This window comes from Macaca nemestrina, chromosome 18, assembly GCF_043159975.1.
Source record: "Macaca nemestrina isolate mMacNem1 chromosome 18, mMacNem.hap1, whole genome shotgun sequence".
Lineage (NCBI taxonomy): Eukaryota > Metazoa > Chordata > Mammalia > Primates > Cercopithecidae > Macaca > Macaca nemestrina.
In genome coordinates, this window is record NC_092142.1 from 28,041,963 (window position 1) to 28,062,932 (window position 20,970).

General features: G+C 49.0%; 1 protein-coding gene across 1 annotated transcript; it reads right to left on the reverse strand.

Annotated features, from left to right (window-relative positions):
• Positions 1 to 1,215: 1,215 nt before the first annotated feature.
• LOC105482906 (zymogen granule protein 16) lies at positions 1,216 to 3,423 on the reverse strand. The gene is made up of 4 exons (XM_011743368.2): positions 3,383 to 3,423; positions 2,357 to 2,418; positions 2,074 to 2,206; positions 1,216 to 1,635 (listed from the first exon to the last, which is right to left on the reverse strand). The coding sequence occupies exons 2-4, from the start codon at positions 2,409 to 2,411 to the stop codon at positions 1,320 to 1,322; spliced, it is 504 nt and encodes a 167-aa protein (XP_011741670.2). The 5' UTR covers positions 2,412 to 2,418; positions 3,383 to 3,423; the 3' UTR covers positions 1,216 to 1,319.
• Between the last annotated feature and the right edge of the window lie 17,547 nt (positions 3,424 to 20,970).

Consider the following 20,970-nt stretch of genomic DNA (forward strand, 5'->3'; position numbering starts at 1 on the left):
TGGAGTGCAGTTGCGCTATCCCAACTCATTGTAACCTCTGCCTCCAGCGTTCAAGTGATTCTCATGCCTCAGCCTCCCAAGTAGCTGGTATTACAGGCGTGGGCCACCACACCTGGCTAATTTTTGTATTTTTAGTAGAGACAGGGTTTTACCATGTTGGAGGCTGGTCTCCAACTCCTGACTTCAAATGATCTGCCTGCCTTGGCCTCCGAAAGTGCTGGGATTACAGATGTGAGCCACTGTGCCCGGCCATATACTGATAACTTTCACAAAACTAACGCATACCTTCACTCATTTTAATTTTCTTCCCTTCTTAAAATTTATTTCCCCAACTGCATAAACCATCCTCTTCCATCTCTTTTGAGACCTCATCAGTGATCTCTTTTCAGAATCGCCAGCCTCTTTCTCTTTCTTCCTCTTTATCATGTGAACATGCTCGTGACTCTCCTGTCTAGGATTTTAAAAAGACACAAAACCCTTTTTCCTTACACCCCTGATAACTGACTTGCCTATTTCTGGGAAACCAGAGCCAAACTTCTCGAAACACTCGATTCTTGCTGCCTGTGTTTTCTTACCTCCCATTCATTCCTTAACGAGTTCAGCCTAGTGTCAGCCTCCCCCAGTCCACTGTAACCTTCTGATGTCTAAAGCCTAAGAGCGTATTGTGGGCAGGGTTTCCACTGTTGAGAAGGTGGTGGCTTCCTGAGGAAGGAGGAATCCCAGATCTGAGAGGGCTTAACAGGACACTGGGGCTCATGGGTAGAGGTGAGGAGGAACTGGGCCTGCCAACAGGGCAGGGTCCTCGGGCACAGACTTCAGCTAAGTTTCAGGAGTTAGGTGGGTTCCAGGAAAGAACAAAGGCTAATGGTCCTGGCCACCCACACACAGCAAGTGAGTTCAGCACTTTCTCAAGGGGAGGACCAGGGATGAGGAGAGCTGGAGAGTGGGACATCTGCGGTTTTGGTATAAGCCACAACTAGGCCTTCCCCTCAGACCCAGGACTCCAGTTTGGATCAATGTTCTAAGGAGCTGTCCTTGAAGAGCGTTGATGGAAGCCAGAGTCTCATCTCCTCTTGATAAATCATAGTACAAGCCCAGGATTCTCACACACCTCTCCCTCATCTTCCCACTCTTCCAGACAGATGTCCAAAGCCAGCCAGAAGTGAGATTTGCACGTCCCCAGCTGAGTCAGGAGGCAGATATCCCAGCCACATATGCACTAGCCTTAACCATATTTTTTTATTGAGCCATTTGGATGGGGGTTAGTGATAAAAGAGTTCTTACTCCTCATCACAGTGTCCCTGCCAAGGAGAGGGGACTCAGCAGCTGCTGCAGATACTGGGGTAAACATCCCAGTGCAGGCCAATGGCATCAATGACGGAACCAGACCGGCCACTGATGAAGCGGAGCACGGTGTTGGGGTGCAAGGGGACAGCATTGAAACTTGTGCCGCTGTCTTTCCCAAAAGCCAGATAGCGGCCCTTGTCTGTCACAAAGACCACCTTCTTCAGGTACCCCTTGTACTTCCCGGAAACCTGGATCACTGATTCCCCAGGGTGCAGAAAGATCTCCTCCAGGTCTCCACTGCGGCCACCCACATAGTCACTCCACACTTTGCCATAGCGCACCTGGAGACTGAGAAAGAGGGGAGGCGGAAGGAGAAAGAAGGGTGATGACAGGGATGACAAGTCTCCTGCTAGTCCTACAGACTGTGAAGCCTGGGTGAGCCCTGGAAGATCCTACAGGGAACTTCAATTATTTTGCCAGCAAAGAGACTCTGTCATCCAGGCAGGAGCACAGTGGCACGATCTTGGCTCACTGCAGCCTCAACATCCTGGGCTCAGGCAATCCTCCCGCCTCTCCCTCCTGAGTAGTTGAGGCTACAGGTGCTCACCACCATGCCCGGCTAATTTTTGTTTTTGTTTTTGTTTTTCTTTGGTAGAGATGGGGTCTTGGTATCTTGCCCAAGCTGAGCTAGAACTCCTGGCCTCAAGTGATCTGCCTCTGCCTCCCAAAGCATTGTAATGACAGGTATGAGCCACTGCACCCAGCCAGCAACTCAAAGAATCTTACCCTACGATGTAGTAGTTGTTGACTCGGACCCGGAGGGCGGTGATGGGGCCGTCCAACTGGTTGCCAGAATGAGAGAATCGCTTTCCGCCACCACCTCCATACTCTCCACTATAGGAGGAAGACCTGGCCTGAACTGGAGGGGCAAGCAGGAGTTGGAGGGAGAAATCTTCCAGGAGTTCAGTTTCTCTGCACCACCCCTGTTCCTCCCACAACTCAGCTCCCACCTGAAACCAGCCTCCTGCCTTCCCATGTCCCCATTACCAGGCTCTGGTATCTCACTTACTCGCATTGGCAGAGGCTGAGGCACAGAGAAGGGCTAGGAGAGCGACTGTCAACATTCTGAGGCTGGAGTGGGAAGAAAAGAGCAAATAAAGATTTACCTTTTTCCTTGTGGACTTGATTGACCCAGGCACTCCTGACCTGCAGCTCAGACCAAGGCTTCTTCGTCCTTCAACTCAGACCCAGCAGACCCAGTCTTGAGCATAGAAATGACTGTCCATAGCCTGTAGTCCTGTTCCTCCCTGATGCTACCTTCTATGTCCCTGATCCCTCCAGCTCTCCCTGGTCTGGCTGTAGCCAAGCCCTCCTCTTTTCTCTCAAGCCTGAAAATGAACCCTAACTATCTGGATTAAGCCTTATTCCATCCTGGCACAAAGCAGAAAAGTTTTTTGAAATCAGCCAAACTCAGGTACATTTGGGTTGGTGTGGCCATAGCCAGGAAAGAAGTTTTCTAAGGAGGGAGTAGAGGACCTCTCACAAGCAAAGAGACGGCTGAGTTTACCAAGCCCAGAGGCTGAGCAAAGAAAGCTTCACCATCTGTGGTGAATTGGCCTGACTTATGGGGCACCTGGAGCATGGTTCAAATCCCTAGCATCCACCTGGTCGCAAGGAAAGAAGAATTTTCGAGGTGCCTCTGTGTCACCTGGGGAGCAGAGTTGGTGACAGAAGGGACTGTGCCAGCACCAGTAGCCAAGCAGTGCTGGTGGAACTAGGACAGACAGAGAAGTTGCAGAAGGAGTTGGGACCAGCTCAAGATATTAGACTCCAGGTACCTGGTCTATGTGTCACTATTCTTTTCTCCACTAACACACATCTGGCCATGTCCATTCCCCTGAACACCTGGACACCTGAACCAGGTGTCCCCAGTCCTTCAGCAGAGACCTAGACAGCTTTGCACCTAAGATTAGTGCAGACCCAGGAGCCCCAATTAACTCAAGTCTTTCCTGCCACTCCTTCCAGGCATCCTATTCGCCAACTCCGATTTGAATTCCCCCCCAACTCAGATTCCGGCATCTTTGCCACCCCTCACCTGGCAGTTTCAGATGCAAAGCAGCCCCCTGGAAACTTCCAGATGTTTTATACCAGGTCCAAGCCCTCCCCCTGCCCTTTATTGTGTGAACCTCACCTCCTGAGCAAACATGAGCAACCTCTTCGGATCAGGTGTCAGGCGGGGTCTGGAACACCTTATCCTGCCTCTCCCCCATAGTCAACAGATACTACAGCATAGGGCAAGATTCTTTGAGTTCCTGGCTGGGCATGGTGGCTCACACCATAGTCAACAGATACTACAGCATAGGGTAAGATTCTTTGAGTTCCTGACTGGGCATGGTGGCTCACACCTGTCATTACAATGCTTTGGGAGGCAGAGGCAGATCGCTTGAGGCCAGGAGTTCTAGCTCAGCCTGGGCAAGATAGTGAGACCCCATCTCTATCAAAACAAAAAACAAAAACAAAAATTAGCCGGGCAAGGTGATGAGCACCTGTAGCCTCAACTACTCAGGAGGGAGGTGGGGAGGATCGCCTGAGCCCAGGACGTTGAGGCTGCAGTGAGACAAGATCATGCCACTGCACTCCAGCCTAGGTGACAGGTGGCAAGGTGGAGTCCACTCTGGGCCAAGTGCCATATATCAGGAGGAACATAGTAAACCTAAGGTCACCACCAGCAGCTCTGGGTGGGCAAAGTGGCTTATCACCTCTAGGCTTGGTAGATGCCCTCCCCTGAAATCTGCCATCTGTCAGGACAAACAGAGCCCCTCCCAGGCATTTGAAATGTGGATTATCCCAGAAAGGGAATATATTCCCTTTCCAAAACCTTACACTTAGGAGTGCCGACTACTTGCCAGACATTTTTTTCTTTCCTTTTTCTAATATGAAAAATCCAAACACATGTAAAAGTTTAAAGAACTGGGCCGGGCGCGGTGGCTCACGCCTGTAATCCCAGCACTTTGGGAGGCCGAGGCGGGCGGATCACAAGGTCAGGAGATCGAGACCATGGTGAAACCTCGTCTCTACTAAAAATTACAAAAAATTAGCCGGGCGCGGTTGTGGGCGCCTGTAGTCCCAGCTACTCGGGAGGCTGAGGCAGGAGAATGGCATGAACCCGGGAGGCGGAGCTTGCAGTGAGCCGAGATCGCGCCACTGCACTCCAGCCTGGGCTGGGCGACAGAGCGAGACTCCGTCTCAAAAAAAAAAAAAAAAAAAGTTTAAAGAACTGTACAGTGGCCGGGCACGGTGGCTCACGCCTGTAATCCAACACTTTGGGAGGCCGAGGCAGGTGGATCACCTGAGGTCAGGAGTTTGAGACCAGCTTGGCCAACATGGTGAAACCCCGTCTCTAGTAAAAGTACAAAAAGTAGCCGGGTGTGATAACTGGTGCCTGTGATTCCAGCTAGTCAGGAGGCAGAGGCAGGAGAATCACTTGAACCTGAGGGACAGAGGTTGCAGTGAGCTGAGATCGCGCCACTGCACTCTAGCTTGGGCAACACAGTGAGACTCCATCTCAAAAAAAAAAAAAAAAAAAAAAGAAAGAAAGAATTGTATAGTGAGGCTGGGTGCAGTGGCTTATGCCTGTAATCCCAGCACTTTGAGAGGTCGAAGCAGGAGGATTGCTTAAGCTCAGGAGTTCAAGACCAATGTGGGCAACATAGGGAGATTTCATCTCTACAAAAAAATAAAACAATTAGCTAGTGATGGTGGTGCACACCTGTGCTCCCAGCTAGTCAGGAGGCTGAGGCAGGAGGATCACTTGAGCCCAGGAGGTCAAAGTTGCAGTGAGCCATGATTAAAACATCATGTCTCAAAAAAAGAAAAGAAAAAAAAAGAATTGTGTAGTCAACACTCATATAACCACCGTATAGATTATACTATGGTTAATATTTTGCTGTAATTGCTTTCTTTTTTCTTTCTTTTTTTTTGGAGACAGAGTCTGGCTCTATCCTCCAGACTGGAGGGCAGCGGCACGATCTCGGCTTACTGTAATCTCTACCTCCTGGGTTCAAGCAATTCTGCCTCAGCCTCCCAAGTAGCTGAGATTACAGGCACGCACCACCACGTCCAGCTAATTTTTGTAATTTTAGTAGAGACAGGGTTTCGCCATGTTTGCCAGGATGGTCTCAATCTCTTGACCTTGTTATCCGCCTGCCTTGGCCTCCCAAAGTGCTGGGATTACAGGCATGAGCCACCGCGCCTGGCCTGCATTTTTTTTTTTTATCCACTCATCTATTTATCCTCAATATGCCAAACCCTTCCCAAGCCATCTCTCTCTGAGAAGGATGCCTGGGGCTGCAGGTGCACAGTGAACACGTGCCTATTGCCCCGCTGGAGACAGAGTCAGTCCAGTGGGAAGTGCGAAGCTGAGGATCCGAAGGTCTACAGGTGTCTCTCTGGGGGTAATTCTGGGCTTTGGGCTCTCAAGTCTCCTGGGTACCATGGCTGAATCTTCCTGGGGCTGTAGGCCACCCAGGCCATTGCTTCTTTCTTAGGTCTGTAACACCCCCAGGGGTGATGTCATAGATTTTTTTTTTTTTTTTTTTTTTCCTCTGTAGGCTCTTCACTTTCAAGACTGATTTCTCTCAGCCTAAAATCCCTAGGACCGACTCCAGGGATCTAGCGCCTGACCCCTCCTGGACTGGCCCTCTGACCTCTCTGATTCAGCAGGTCCAAGAAGAGGGAAGGACAGAGGACCAGAAGGGGTTGGAATAAGTACTCTCAATTATAAATGACTAGTCAGGCATTCAGAGCACCCCACCCCTCACAGGCTTACCATCTGGGGCCAAGGACTCATCCCAGATAGCAAAGGCAGTCCCGCCCTGAGGATCTGGAAATGGCGGGGACTCCAGGGGGATGAGTTGTGGGAGTGAAACAGAACAGCAGCCAAAGATGCCACGTTCACTCCTCCCTTCCCCTCTCTTTTTCTCCAAGGTCAAGGTCAGTACATCCTGCTGCTATAACTTTCACCTCATTCCAGCCGTTTTGTTTTGTGTCTCTCTCCCTCTCTCTTTCCCAGTGACTCTCCTTCCTTTTATGTCTTCATCTTTCCCTGCTCTGAGGAGGATTTTTCTTTCCTTTTTTTTTTAGATGGAGTCTTGCTCTGTAGCTGGGCTGGAGTGCAGTGGTGCGATCTCGATTCACTGAAACCTCTGCCTCCAGGGTTTAAACATTCCCCTGCCTCAGCCTCCTGAGTAGCTGGGACTACAGGTGCACGCCACCACGCCCAGATAATTTTTTGTATTTTACTAGAGATGGGGTTTCATCATGTTGGCCAGGATAGTCTCGATCTCCTGAAATTGTGATCCGCTTTCCTCAGCTCCCAAAGTGCTAGGATTACAGGCATGAGCCACCACACCCAGCCTTTTCTTTTCTTTATCTTTTTTTTTTTTTTAAAGACAGAGTCTGGCTCTGTTGCCCAGGATGGAGTGCAGTGGCCCAATCTCAGCTCACTGCAACTTCCGCCTCCAGGATTCAAGTGATTCTCCGGCTTCAGCCTCCCAAGTAGCTGGAATCAGGCACCCACCACCATGCTCGGCTAATTTTTGTATTTTTAGTAAAGATGGGGTTTCACTATGTTGGACAGGCTGGTCTTGAACTGACTTCAGGTGATCCACCCACCTTCATCTCCCAAAGTGCAGGAATTACAGGCGTGAGCCACCACAACTGGCCTAAAGTTTTTTCTTTATATTCCTTCTCTCCATACCTTTTTCCTTCTGCCCCTTCTTTCCTGTCCCTACATCTCTCCCAAGCTCTCTCTCTAGCTCTTTCCTCTCTCCTTTCTAATCTTTGCCTATCTTCTTCTGTTTAGGGACAGACCACCCCTAGTCTGTGACCAAACACAGAAAGTCAAAGATTGCAGCTCAGAGAGGTCGAGGTGGGCACCTTGGAAGGATGTCCTCATGTTTCCAGGCATGACACATCCAGGACCCTCAGGACAGAGGTGCCCACATTTGCCACAGCTCCACTCCGTTGCACCCACCCTGCCTGTATGGAGATCCAGCATCTCCTCCATTGCCAGAGGCTGCTCCTTGTTCCACCATAGCAAGTCCTCAGTCTCCAGAGTGCAAGAGATGCCTTCCTGTGGTGGGAAGGGTCTCAAGGCCCATTTTCTGTCCATCCCAGAAACAAGGAAAGCTGCCCTATTGCTAATGCTGGTACCTCTAGGGTGCACCCTGATGTGGGGATTGAGCCAGAAGAAAGAACATGAAGGCAGTGAGACACCAGGTCCAAGGCCGGGCACGGTGGCTCAAGCCTGTAATCCCAGCACTTTGGGAGGCCGAGACGGGCGGATCACGAGGTCAGGAGATGGAGACCATCCTGGCTAACACAGTGAAACCCCGTCTCTACTAAAAATACAAAAACTTAGCCGGGCGAGGTGGCAGGCGCCTGTAGTCCCAGCTACTCGGGAGGCTGAGGCAGGAGAATGGCGTGAACCCGGGAGGCGGAGCTTGCAGTGAGCTGAGATCTGGCCACTGCACTCCAGCCTGGGTGACAGAGCAAGACTCCGTCTCAAAAAAAAAAAAAAAAAAAAAAAAAAGAGACACCAGGTCCCCATCTCTGCTTCTGCCTCATCAGATCCTGTTTGAGCCACTTTACATTTAACCTATGTGCCAGCTGTAGGCCTACCTGCCCCTTTTAAACTCTAGCTGAAGTTGCCTTAAACCTCATCTGGTTCCCAGGCCTGGACGCATGAATGTCCAAAGCCCTTCCAGAGCTTTCTGCCACTCAACAGAAAGCACCTCAACACATGTTTTTTGTTTGCTTGTTTTTGTTTTTTGTTTGCCTGTTTTTAATTTTTTTTCAAGATGGAGTCTTGCTCTACTGCCCTTTCTCAGTTCACTGCAACTTCCACCTCCCAGGTTCAGGCGATTCTCCTGCCTCAGCCTCCCAAGTAGCTGGGATTACAGGCATCCACCACCATGCCTTGCTAATTTTTGTATTTTTAGTAGAGACGGAGTTTCACCATGTTGGACAGGCTGGACAGGCTGGTTTCGAACTCCTGATCTCTTGATCCACCCTCAGTCTCCCAAAGTGTTGGGATTACAGATGTGAGCCACCGCGCCCGGCTCAACACATGTTTATCAAGCATCTCTACATTGGAGGCACCATTCTAGATGCTGAAGAGACAGCAATGAGGAAAAGAGTCAACAGCCAACCTCAAGGAGCTGTAGGGCCAAGGGAAAGCTTCCTTTCTGCTCTCTAGCCCTATAAAGGCTCCCTGAAAAGGAACTGACAGTTGGCAAATTAATAGGAGAAAAAGGTGTACAAAATTTATGTCACATGCACAAGCGCAAGGGAACCACAGGAGAATGATGACCTAATAACGCAGAGTGGTCCAGATGCTTATGTAGCCTCCTTCCTCATAAGGGAGGGGAAATGGGGGTGCAGCAATGTTGAGAGGTAGTATGTGATTTTGTGGGGAAATATATGGGGCCAGGCGCAGTGGCTCACACCTTGTAATCCCAGCACTTTAGGGAGCCTGAGGTGGGTGGATCACTTGAGGTCAGGAGTTCGAGATCAGCCTGACCAACGTGGTGAAACCCCATCTCTACTAAAAAATGCAAAAATCAGCCGGGTGTTGTGGCACATGCATGTAATGCCAGTTACTTGGGAGGCTGAGGCAGGAGAATCGCTTGAACCAGGGAGGCAGAGCTTGCAGTGAGCCGAGATTGCACCATTGCACTCCAACCTGGGCAACAAAAGCAAAAACTCTGTCTCAAAAATATAAAAATTATTTAAAAAGGGCCAGGCGCGGTGGCTCAAGCCTGTAATCCCAGCACTTTGGGAGGCCGAGACGGGCGGATCACGAGGTCAGGAGATCGAGACCATCCTGGCTAACACGGTGAAACCCCGTCTCTACTAAAAAATACAAAAAACTAGCCGGGCGAGGTGGCGGGCGCCTGTAGTTCCAGCTACATGGGAGGCTGAGGCAGGAGAATGGCGTGAACCCGGGAGGTGGAGCTTGCAGTGAGCTGAGATCCGGCCACTGCACTCCAGCCTGGGCAACACAGTGAGACTCCGTCTCAAAAAAAAAAAAATTATTTAAAAAGGAGAAATGAATGGACCCAAGAGATAGGAATTAACTTGTAAATGATTCCCCTGGAATTTGAATAAGCCCGAGAGACCGACTATCTTGTGAAAAAGTCTGTCTACGTTTGGTTGCATTCTTCAGTCTTATTTTCTGCCATAGATCCCTAATGAGGTTATCTGCGATAGATAACGAGCTGGAAGTGTGATGAATTTGGAAATAATGAAGACAGGAGGGTGACTGGAGGGAAATGAGGGAAGCTGACCCATGAGGCCTAGGCAGCAGCCAGTGGGAAGAGGATGCAGGGCCTGGGAGGTGTGGTCAGGAGTTTGGCTTTTTTTTTTTTTTGAGACGGAGTCTCGCTCTGTCACCAGGCTGGAGTGCAGTGGCACAATCTCAGCTCACTGCAACCTCTGACTCCCTGGTTCAAGCGATTCCCCTGCAACAGCCTCCCGAGTAGCTGGGATTACAGGCACACGCCACCACGCACAGCTAATTTTTGTATTTTTAGTAGAGACGGGGTTTCACCATGTCGGCAGGATGTTCTCGAACTCCTGACCTTGTGATCCGCCCACCTTGGCCTCCCAAAGTGCTGGGATTACAGGCGTGAGCCACCGCGCCCAGCCTGGAGGAGTTTGGCTTCTTTTCTCACAGTGAGGGGAGCCATGGAAGGATTTTGAACAGAGGGGTACATGCTCATGTTTGCATTTTAGAAGGATTGCTGTCTCCTGATTTTGATAAAGTGGAGGAGGGACTTGGGCAGGGTAAGAGTGGAGACAGGAGGCCATGGCAGATGTGGTGTGACTCTCTTATCTCCCCTCTAGAATTCCCCTGAAAGCTCCTCCTTCTCTCAGCTGAAGCAGCTTTGCCCTCTTTTCAAAGTTTTGGTGCAATTTCAGACCTATGGTGGGGATCTGCCTCTCCACCCCCATCCAGAAGGTTTCGGACACCTGTGGCTCATGCCTGTAATCCCAGCAATTTGGGAGGCCAAGCCAGGACAATAACTTGAGGCCAGGAATTTGAGACCAGCCTGGTCAACATAGCAAGACCTCCCCATCCCCACAAAAACTAAAAAACTAATTTACAAAAATTATCTGAGGGCTGAGCGCTGTGGCTCATACCAGCACTTTGGGAGGCCAAGGCAGGCAGATCATTGAGGTCAGAAGTTCGAGACCAGTGTGACCAACATGGTGAAACCTTGTCTCTACTAAAAATACAAAAATTAGCCGGTGTGGTGGTGGACTCCTGTAATCTGCTGCAGCTATTTGGGAGGCTGAGGCAGGAGGATGGCTTGAATCCGGGAGGCAGAGGCTGCAGTGAGCAGAGATCGCACCATTGCACTCCAGCCTGGGCGACAGAGCAAGACTCCGTCTCAAAAAAAAAAAAAAAAAAAAAAATTAGCTGGGCATAGTGGTGCACACCTGCAGTCTCAGTACTTGGAGGACTGAGGTGGGAGGATTGCTTGAGCCCAGGAGTTTGAGGCTGCAGAGAGTTATGATCATGCCATTGCACTCCAGCCTGGGTGACAGAGTAAGACCGTGTCTCAAAAATAAATAAATAAATAAATAAAAATAAAATAATAAAAAAGAATGTTTTGGCCGGTTGCGGTGGCTCACGCCTGTAATCCCACCACTTTGGGAGGCCGAGGCTGGCAGATCACCTGAGGTCAAGAGTTCGAGACCAGCCTGGCAAACATGGTGAAACCCTGTCTCTACTAAAAATACAAAAATTAGCCAGACATGGTGGCAGCCACCTATAATCCCAGCTACTTGGGAGGCTGAGGCAGGAAAACCACTTGAACCCAGGAGGCAGAGTTTGCAGTGAGCTAAGATCGCGCCATTGTACGACAAGAGTGAAACTCCGTCTTAAAAAAAAAAAGAGAATGTTTCAAAATATATTTCCAAACAGTGGGAGATCTGTTTCCCGATAAGAAAAAAAAATTATCTGCTTCTTATTTACACACTGGGCCTTGGTGCATGCTGTGCATGTTTTCATTTGGACAAAGGGTCTGACAGCATGAGCGCTGCTTTTCTGTTCACTCTTAGCTGCTCCAGTGAATAAAGTGTAATGGGCAGAAGTGACTTCACCAGGTTGCCCAGGGGAGTCCTGCACTCCCTCCACAGTGGCCTGCAGTTGCTAATCTTCAACTCTGCCCATGCACACTCCAGCTGCCTAAAATGCTCTCTTCCTTCTGCCCCCCTGGCAACCTCCAGGTTATTCAGAGGGGAACACCACCACCCTGCACCACCACCCACCCTTCTCACAGGAAGGCCTCAGCTCTCTTCTCCTCCCAGCTCCTCCTCTTCAAATAGAGGAGGAGCCATTCCTTTATTTGAAAGCCATTCCTTTCTTTGGCTTCTGTGTGTTTCCTACATTACTCTATTATGGTTCTAATTACCCTGCACTGTAATTTATCTGTTTACATGTAAGCCTTCTCCACTAAACTGAGAGCTCATTCTAAGGCAGGGGCCATGGCTCAGTCATCTCTGAATTCCCAGCATCTGGCATCACACCTGGTACAGAGTAAGCATCTATGGATGATTGTCCAGTGAATACAGCACCTTGGGTCCAGGCTACAACGAGACTTCTACGAACTGTTCCTCCTTTGTCTTTCCACGCCTCTCTGTCTCTCCTCTTGCAGGGTTTGTATTTGGGTTTTCTTTGCTTTCTTATTCACTTCTATTTATTTTTTTCTTTTTCGAGACAGGGTCTCACTCTGTACCCCAGGCTGGAATGCAGTGCCACTATTACAGCTCACTGTAGCCTCGACCTCCTGGGCTCTGTTGATCCTCCACCTCAGCCTCCCAAGTATCTGGGACCATACCCAGCAAATTTTTGCATTTTTATTTTTTGTAGAGATGAGGTCTCACTGTGTTGCTTAGGCTGGTCTTGAACTCCTGGGCTCAAGTGATCCTCCCACCTCAGCCTCCCAAGTGCTGGGAATACGGATGTGAGCCACCTTCATCGGGAAACCTCAGGGCAGCTTGGGTGGCCATGGTAGTATGAGAGAGGCCGCAGGGGCCCAGATTCAGGATAGGTAAGGGTACATTGTTAATCTCTTTTTTTTTTTTTTTTTTTTTTTGAGACGGAGTCTCACTCTGTCGCCCAGGCTGGAGTGCAGTGGCGCGATCTCGGCTCACTGCAAGCTCCGCCTCCCGGGTTCACACCATTCTCCTGCCTCAGCCTCCGAGTAGCTGGGACTACAGGCGCCCGCCACCACTCCCGGCTAGTTTTTGGTATTTTTAGTAGAGACGGGGTTCCACCATGTTAGCCAGGATGGTCTCGATCTCCTGACCTTGTGATCCACCCGCCTCGGCCTCCCAAAGTACTGGGATTACAGGCGTGAGCCACCGCGCCCAGCCCATTGTTAATCATTTTTTAAGCCAGAAACCTATAGCCATGTACCAAGCATTTGTGGACAGAATGTTATATTACAAAGAGATGTTCGTAAAGTTATGGGAGGCTGTTTTTCTGGCCTGAGCTCCTGAACTAGACTCCAAAAGACTAAACCAAAATGGAGCCACCCATGCTAAATGCTACATAAACAAACAGAAACTTTAAAGAAAACAGAGAGACCCCAAAACAGACCAGTTTTTTCCTCCTGAAAACAAGAAATTCCAGCATAATAAGAAACTCCCCTCTGCTCCAACTGTTCCCAAAAAAGTAACCTGAAATAACGAAGTTTTTCCTTGTTGCTCTATTTCCTTATTCCCACCTTACAAAACCCACTGCTCTGTTTCTCAGTGGGATTTCAGACCAAAAAAGTCCATTCACGATGGTGACAGATTGACATCAATGCCTCAAGTTTTTATCAATCTCTCAAAATTGAAAGTTGGCCAAAAAGAGATAATTGGCTTTCTTTGTTTTGTTTTGTGTTTTTGAGACTGAGCTTAGCTCTGTCACCCAGGCTGGAGTGCAGCGGCACGATCTCGGCTCACTGCAACCTCCACCCTCCTGGGTTCAATCCATTCTTGTGCCTCAGCCTCCCAAGTAGCTGGGATTATAGGCACCTGCCACCACAGCCAGCTAAATTTTGTATTTTTAGTAGAGATGGGGTTTCACCATGTTGGCCAGGATGGTCTCCAACTCTGGACCTCAGGTGATCCGCCTTCCTCGGCCTCCCAAAGTGCTGAGATTACAGGCATGAGCCACCGCGCCAGGCCAAGAGAATTGTTAAATTAAGTTTAGCCTAAAGCTGCCTCCTTACATATTTTAATTTAGGCCTAAAGATTTCTCCTCACCTAGTGGCCTAACTGGAGGTGTAAATAGACTATAACCTTCTCTTATACCAATCACAGAGTTTTGGCCAATCACAAGTGGTCACTGTTAAAACCATGTTCAAATAAAGGCAAGTGCCACACCTTAACCAGTCTGGCTATTTCTGTACCTCATCTCCATTTTCTGTATGTCACTTTCCTTTTTCCGTCTATAATTATTATCCAACCATATGGCAGCCCCAGAGTTTCTCTGAACCTATGCTGGTTCAGGGAGCTGCCTGATTCGCTAATTGTTCATTGCTCAATTAAACTCTGTTAAATTTAATTTGTCTTAAGTTTTTCTTTTAACAGATACACAGGTTTAACACTTGGCTCCAGACCTTACCTACCATGTAACCCACTGAGCTTCAGTTTTTTTTTTTTTTTCTTTTTTGAGATGGAGTCTCGCTCTGTTGCCCAGGCTGGAGTGCAGTGGCACAATCTCGGCTCACTGCAACCCTCGCCTCCCTGGTTCAAGCTATTCTTCTGCCTCAGCCTCCCGAGTAGCTGGGACTACAGGCACGTGCCACCACATCCAGCTAATTTTTGTATTTTTAGTAGAGACGGGGTTTCACCATATTGGCCAGGCTGGTTTCCAACTCCTGACCTGGTGATCTGTCCACCTCAGCCTCCCAAAGTGCTGGAATTACAGGTGTGAGCCACCGCGCCCAGCCTGGAGCTTCAGTTTTTTCATCTATAAATTGGAGATAATAAGACCCATCAATTTTTGTCAATCCCCTGGTACAGGCCTGGCACGTGGTAGGTAGTGAGTGAAATGTTTATTCTCCCTTCAGATTTTCATGAAATACTCTGGTCTTTCTTTTCGGCCTCTTTCAGATAAAGATCTGGACAGCCTTTATCTTACTCATCTACCATTAGCTACATTTCATGGGTTAGCTTGAGTAGATACTAGAGATCTTGTTAAATGCATCATAAGACCGGAAGAAGAATGTTGTATACGTTGATTTAGACAACTGAAGCTCCTGGTTTTAATTTTTTGTTTTTGTTTTTGTTTTATTGTGGTGTAATTTACATGGTAACTTTGTTTAACTTTGGAGTTTTTGCTTCACAATTTCCACATCTCCTACTGAATTGCTTCCCAACTGTAATGCTTTGGTTTTGACCTTTGTTTAGTTGATTTTTCCTTTGTTCCCTTTGTTTTCCTCCTCAGAAGAGTGATCACTCTGCAGAACTTATGATAATGTGATATTCTAAGGCGTCAACTTAAAATCAGAAGATTTGGCCACGCATGGTGGCTCACACCTGTAATCCCAGCACTTTGGGAGGCCAAAGCAGGCAGATCACTTGAGGTCAGGAATTTGAGATCAGCCTGGCCAACATGGTGAAACCCTGTCTCTACCAAAAATACAAAAATTAGCTGGGCATGGTGGTGGGCGCCTGTAGTCCCAGCTACTCGGGAGGCTGAGGCAGGAGAATCGCTTGAACTGGTGAGGCGGTGGTTGCAGTGAGCCGAGATTTTGCCACTGCACTCCAGTCTGGGGGACAGAGTTGAGACTCCGTCTCAGGAAAAAAACAAAAACAAAAACAAAAACAAAATACACAGAAACCTACAAGTTTGGAGAGGAGACATTATTTCTTATCAGGGGTTGCAGTGGTAAGGTGGCCATTAGACTGGGAAGTGTAGCCTCTGGCATAGATCATTTTGAGAGAGAGAAAGATGAGACAGGAATTTATGCTGAATGGGTTGGCAAGGTGTACGTATTCAACAGGTTGTAAGAGGACCTATGAATATTCATGAAGGGCCAGCATGCTCATAGCCTGGTGGACTGGATAAAAGCCACTGCCAAGTGTGTTGGCCAGGTACAGTGGCTCACGCCTGTAATCCTAGCATTTTAGGAGGCTGAGGTGGGTGGATCACTTGAGCTTGGGAGTTCAAGACCAGCCTGGAAAACATGGTGAAATCCCATCTCAACAAGAAATACAAATATTAGCTGAGCATGGTGGTGAGCCCCTGTAGTCCCAGCTACTTAGGAGGCTGAGGTGGGAAGATCGATTGAGCCTGAGAGGTTGAGACTGCAGTGAGCTGTGATTGCACCACTGTACTCCAGCCTGGGTGACAGTGTGAGACCTTGTCTTCCGGAAAAAAAAAAAAAATCTGTTTACCCTCAGAAGGGAACTGCCCAGCTTCCCCTATAAATGCCAATTGGAGCACCCCAATGAAGCAGCTGATATGCTTTGTATACAAGTCATGTGCAACTGGCTCTGTGGTGACAGGAATATTCACCCACTGAATATGCCCATTACACAGGTTATGGTAAATGCTGTGGTCATAAGAGGGCCCCTTCTCTATGGGCACCCCATGTTACTCCTGCAGAATCTACCAGTTCCTAAAGCCTTATCTTACAGATGCTGATAAAATCATCAGGTTAGGGCCGGGTGCAGTGGCTCACACTTGTAATCCCAGCACTTTGGGAGGCCGAGGAGGGCAGATCACGAGGTCAGGAGATTGAGACCAGCCTGGCCAACATGGTGAAACCCTGTCTCTACTAAAAATACAAAAATTAGCCGGGCGTGGTGTCATGCGCCTGTAGCCCCAGCTACTCGGGAGGCTGAGGCAGGAGAATTGCTTGAACCTGGGAGGTGGAGCTTGCAGTGAGCCGAGATGGCGCCACTGCACTCCAGCCTGGGTGACAGAGCGAGACTCCTTCTCAAAAAAAAAAAAATAATAATAATAAAAAGGAAAAGAAGTAAATGGAAATTGGGATTAAAACAAAGGGTTTTCCAGAAAGCAAAGATTGCAGTGAGCTGAGATCACACCATTGCATTCCATCCTGGGCGTCACAGCGAGACTATCTCAAAAACAAAAACAAAAAACAAAGCTTTTTTATTGTTGTTGTTATTTCTGAGGCTGAGTCTCACTCTGTTGCCCAGGCTGGAGTGCAGTGGTTCGATCCCGGCTCACTGCAAGCTCCACCTCCCGGGCTCACACCATTCTCCTGCCTCAGCCTCCCGAGTAGCTGGGACTACAGGTGCCCGACACCACGCCTGGATAATTTATTGTATTTTTAGTAGAGACGGGGTTTCACCATGTTAGCCAGGATGTTCTTGATCTTCTGACCTTGTGATCCACCCGCCGTGGCCTCCCAAAGTGCTGGGATTACAGGTGTGAGCCACCACGCCTGGACCATGTTTTATATTTTTAGTAGAGACAGGGTTTCACCATGTTGGCCAGGCTGGTTGAACTCCTGACCTCAAATGACCCACCTGCCTTGGCCTCCCAAAGTGCTGGGATTACAGGCATGAGCTACTGTGCCCAGCCTAAAACAAAGGTCTTAATACACCACTGTTGAAAGTTGGGTGAGCCAAAAGAAGCTCCTCTGGTCTTCCAACATTAAAGGACACCAAACCAGTTTTCTGTATTTTCCCCAATTTGAAGAAAATTAAAAAAAAAATCCAAGGGCAAAGGTTACACGAGAAAGCTAACCAACCATTGCCTGGTGCAGCGTTTACTAAATCAAGATAAAGACTGATTAAGGCTGGGCGCAGTGGCTCACACCTATAATCTCTGCATTTTGGGGGGCCAAGGTGGGTGGATCACCTGAGGTCAGGAGCTCAAGACCAGCCTGACCAACATGGTGAAACCCCGTCTCTACTAAAAGTACAAAAATTAGTCAGGTGTGGTGGCACGAGCCTGTAATCCCAGGTACTCAGGAGGCTGAGGCAGGGAGAATTGCTTGAACCCGGGAGGTGGAGGTTGCAGTGAGCCATTACTGCACCAATGCACTCCAGCCTGGACAGTAGAGTGAGACTCTGCTCAAAAAAAAAAAAGACAAGACATGTTAAAATGTGCTTAGCCAATTGTCAGGGACATAGAAGACTCAGAATCTAATATGGCTGGGGCAGGCCAGGCACAGTGGCTCATGCCTGTAACCCTAGCACTTTGGGAGGCCAAGGTGGGTGGATCACCTGAGGTCAGGAGTTTGAGACCAGCCTGGTCAACAAGGTAAAACCCCGTCTCTACTAAAAATACAAAAATTAGCCGGGTGAGGTGGTGCGTGCCTGTAATTCCAGCTACCTGGGAGACTGAGGCAGGAGAATCACATGAACCTGGGAAGCGGAGGTTGTAGTAAGCCAAGATCACGCCCCTGCACTCCAGCCTGTGCTACCAAGTGAGACCCTGTGTCAAAGAACAGAAAAACAAAAACAATTAAGTCCAGGGCAGTAGCACAGGACTGGAGACGTTTGGACAGAGGAGAAAGATCAGCAGTGGGTACAGAATGAACACATCTTCCTTTGCTTCAGTAGAAAAGGATCAGGACAGCCCTGGAGGGCTCACTACCCTGGGGACAGGACAAAAGGGAGGCAGTTGTATAGATCCAAGGTAGGAGATTTATGGGTAGGGTTTGGCAGACAAACCAGGCTGGCAAAAGCGGTTGATAAAGTCAACATCACAGAGGAAGCCAAGTAAGGTCAGGGCAGGTGAGTCCAGACGGACTCCAGGGTGCAGGATTCGGTGCTGTCAGATGGGCTGGCAGGTGGAGCGGGAGAAAGGAGAGGCTTGGTGCCTAGGAAACTTGATGGCCAAGGCAGAGCAAGCCTGGATGGTAACCAGGTTTTAAGTGGGTCCCTGAGGTGGAGGGGCAGGTCCCTTTGTGATTTTTCAGAGATGACAAGCAATGCTGGGTAAAGGTGAGAGGAAATGAAGCATTGCGTGCCCACTTTATGAAGTGGTTTATCTAAACTAGTATTATTCAGGCCAGGTGCAGTGGCTCACGCCTATAATCCCAGCACTTTGGGAGGCTGAGGTGGGAGGATCACTTGAGCCTAGGAGGTTGAGACTGCAGTGAACTGAGATCATGTCACTGCACTCTGGCTTGGGTGACAGAGCAAGACCTTGTCCCTAAAAAAATAAAACAAAAAGGAGGTCTAGTGTGGTGGCTCACGCCTGTAATCCCAGCACTTTGGGATGCTGAGGTGGAAGGATCACTTGAGCCTAGGAGGTTAAGGCTGCAGTGAGCTGAGATCGTGCCACTGCACTCTGGTTTGGGTAGCAGAGCGAGACCTTGTCCCTAAAAAACAAAAACAAAAAAAGGTCTAGTTTGGTGGCTTATGCCTGTAATTCCAGCACTTTGGGAGACTGAGGCAGGACGATTGAGCCCAGGAGTTTGAGACCAGCCTGGACAACATAGGGAGATCACGTGTCTAAAAATATTTTTTTCTTTTAATTTAAAAAAAGAAAGAAAGCAAAAAGTGACCTAGAATTCTGGTCACATAGGAGGAGGTGTGTTGGCTTCAGCGGCATGAGTGGCATGAGTGTGGCAGTAAGAGAACCAGATACGGTCTCCTGGAGGACCTGCGTCTCCCCCATGCCTGTTGGTGCTTTTCCATTTTCCTTTTTTTTTTTTTTTTGAGACGGAGTCTGGCTCTGCTGCCCAGGCTGGAGTACAGTGGCTGGATCTCAGCTCACTGCAAGCTCCGCCTCCTGGGTTTACGCCATTCTCCTGCCTAAGCCTCCGGAGTAGCTGGGACTATAGGCGCCCGCCACCTCGCCCGGCTAGTTTTTTTGTATTTTTAGTAGAGATGGGGTTTCACCGTGTTAGTCAGGATGGTCTCGATCTCCTGACCTCGTGATCCGCCTGTCTCAGCCTCCCAAAGTGCTGGGATTACAGGCTTGAGCCACCGCGCCCGGCCCCATTTTCGTTTTTTTAAGAGAGAGGGAGTCTTGCTTTGTCACCCAAGCTGGAGTGCAATGACGCGATCTTGGCTCACTGCAACCTCTATCTCCAAGGTTCAAGCGATTCTTCTGCCTCAGCCTCCCAAGTAGCTGGGATTACAGGTGCCCACCACCATGCCCGGCTAATTTTTGCATTTTTAGCAGAGACGGGGTTTCGCCTTGTTGGTCAGGCTGATCTCAAACTTCTGACCTCACGTGATCCACGTGCCTCCGCCTCCCAAAGTGCTGGGAATACAGGCATGAGCCACTGCGCCCAGCCTGCTGGTGCTTTTCTTGCAGGAGGCTCGTGGCCTCCAGGCTTTTCCCAGTAGCCTGGTTTGTGGTAGTGCTTAACAGTGTGGACGAGGGAGGTGTGAAAGCTATCACTGCTGTAGAAGTGTGAGTTCCGAGGAGAAAGTAAGAAGTGGATGAACTTAGCAGTTGTAAATTGGGCCACCTACAATTCCTCAAAAAGTTAAACATAGACTTACCATATGACCCAGCATTCTACTCCTGGGTATATACCCAAGATAAACTGAAAATATATGTCCACACAAAAACTGGGACATCAATTTTCATAGCAGCATTACTCGTAACAGCCAAAATGTAGAAACAACCCACATATCCATCAACTGATGAATGAACAAAATGCAGTCTATCCATGTCACGGACAAGGAGCCGTGCAGTGGCATGGGTGAACCGTGAAGCATCAGGCCACCTGAACCCAGCCAGGCACAAAGGATTACAGGGCATGATTCCACTCATGTGACACGTCTAGAATAGATACAGCCACAGGGACAGAAAATAGACGGGTAGGCCGGGTGCAGTGGCTCAAGCCTGTAATCCCAGCACTTTGGGAGGCCGAGACGGGAGGATCACGAGGTCAGGAGATCGAGACCATCCTGGCTAACACGGTGAAACCCCGTCTCTACTAAAAAATACAAAAAAAAAACTAGCCGGGCGAAGTGGCGGGTGCCTGTAGTCCCAGGTACTCGGGAGGCTGAGGCAGGAGAATGGCGTGAACCCGAGAGGAGGAGCTTGCAGTGAGCTGAGATCCGGCCACTGCACTCCAGCCTGGGTGACAGAGCAAGACTCCGTCTCAAAAAAAAAAAAAAAAAGAAAAGAAAATAGACGGGTAATTGTCAGGGGTGGGGGGTAGGAGATCCTGATGTTGCTGATTCCTTTTTTTGTGTATATGTGTATGACACAGAGTTTCGCTCTTGTCACCCAGGCCAGAGTGCAATGGTGCCATCTCGGCTCACTGCAACCTCTGTCTCCCACGTTCAAGTGATTCTCCTGCCTTAGCCTCCCAAATAGCTGGGATTACAGGCACCCGCCACCATGTCTGGCTAATTTTTTTTGTATTTTTAATAGAGATGGGATTTCATCATATTGGCCAGGCTGGTCTCAAACTTCTGACCTCAGGTAATCCACCCACCTTGGCCTCCCAAAGTGTTGGGATTACAGGCGCAAGACAGCGCGCCTGGCATTGATGTTGCTGATTCTAAGACCACACTCTGGATAGTGCCCAACGTCCTACCCATCAACAATGTCCAACAGAACTTTCTGGAATAAATGCAGGCAGGTGAGCAAGCCCTAAAACCGGGGCTTAGTCCAACAGGGTCCTTGGCTTTGCCAGAAAAAAATTCAGGGGTGAAATCTTCAGCAAT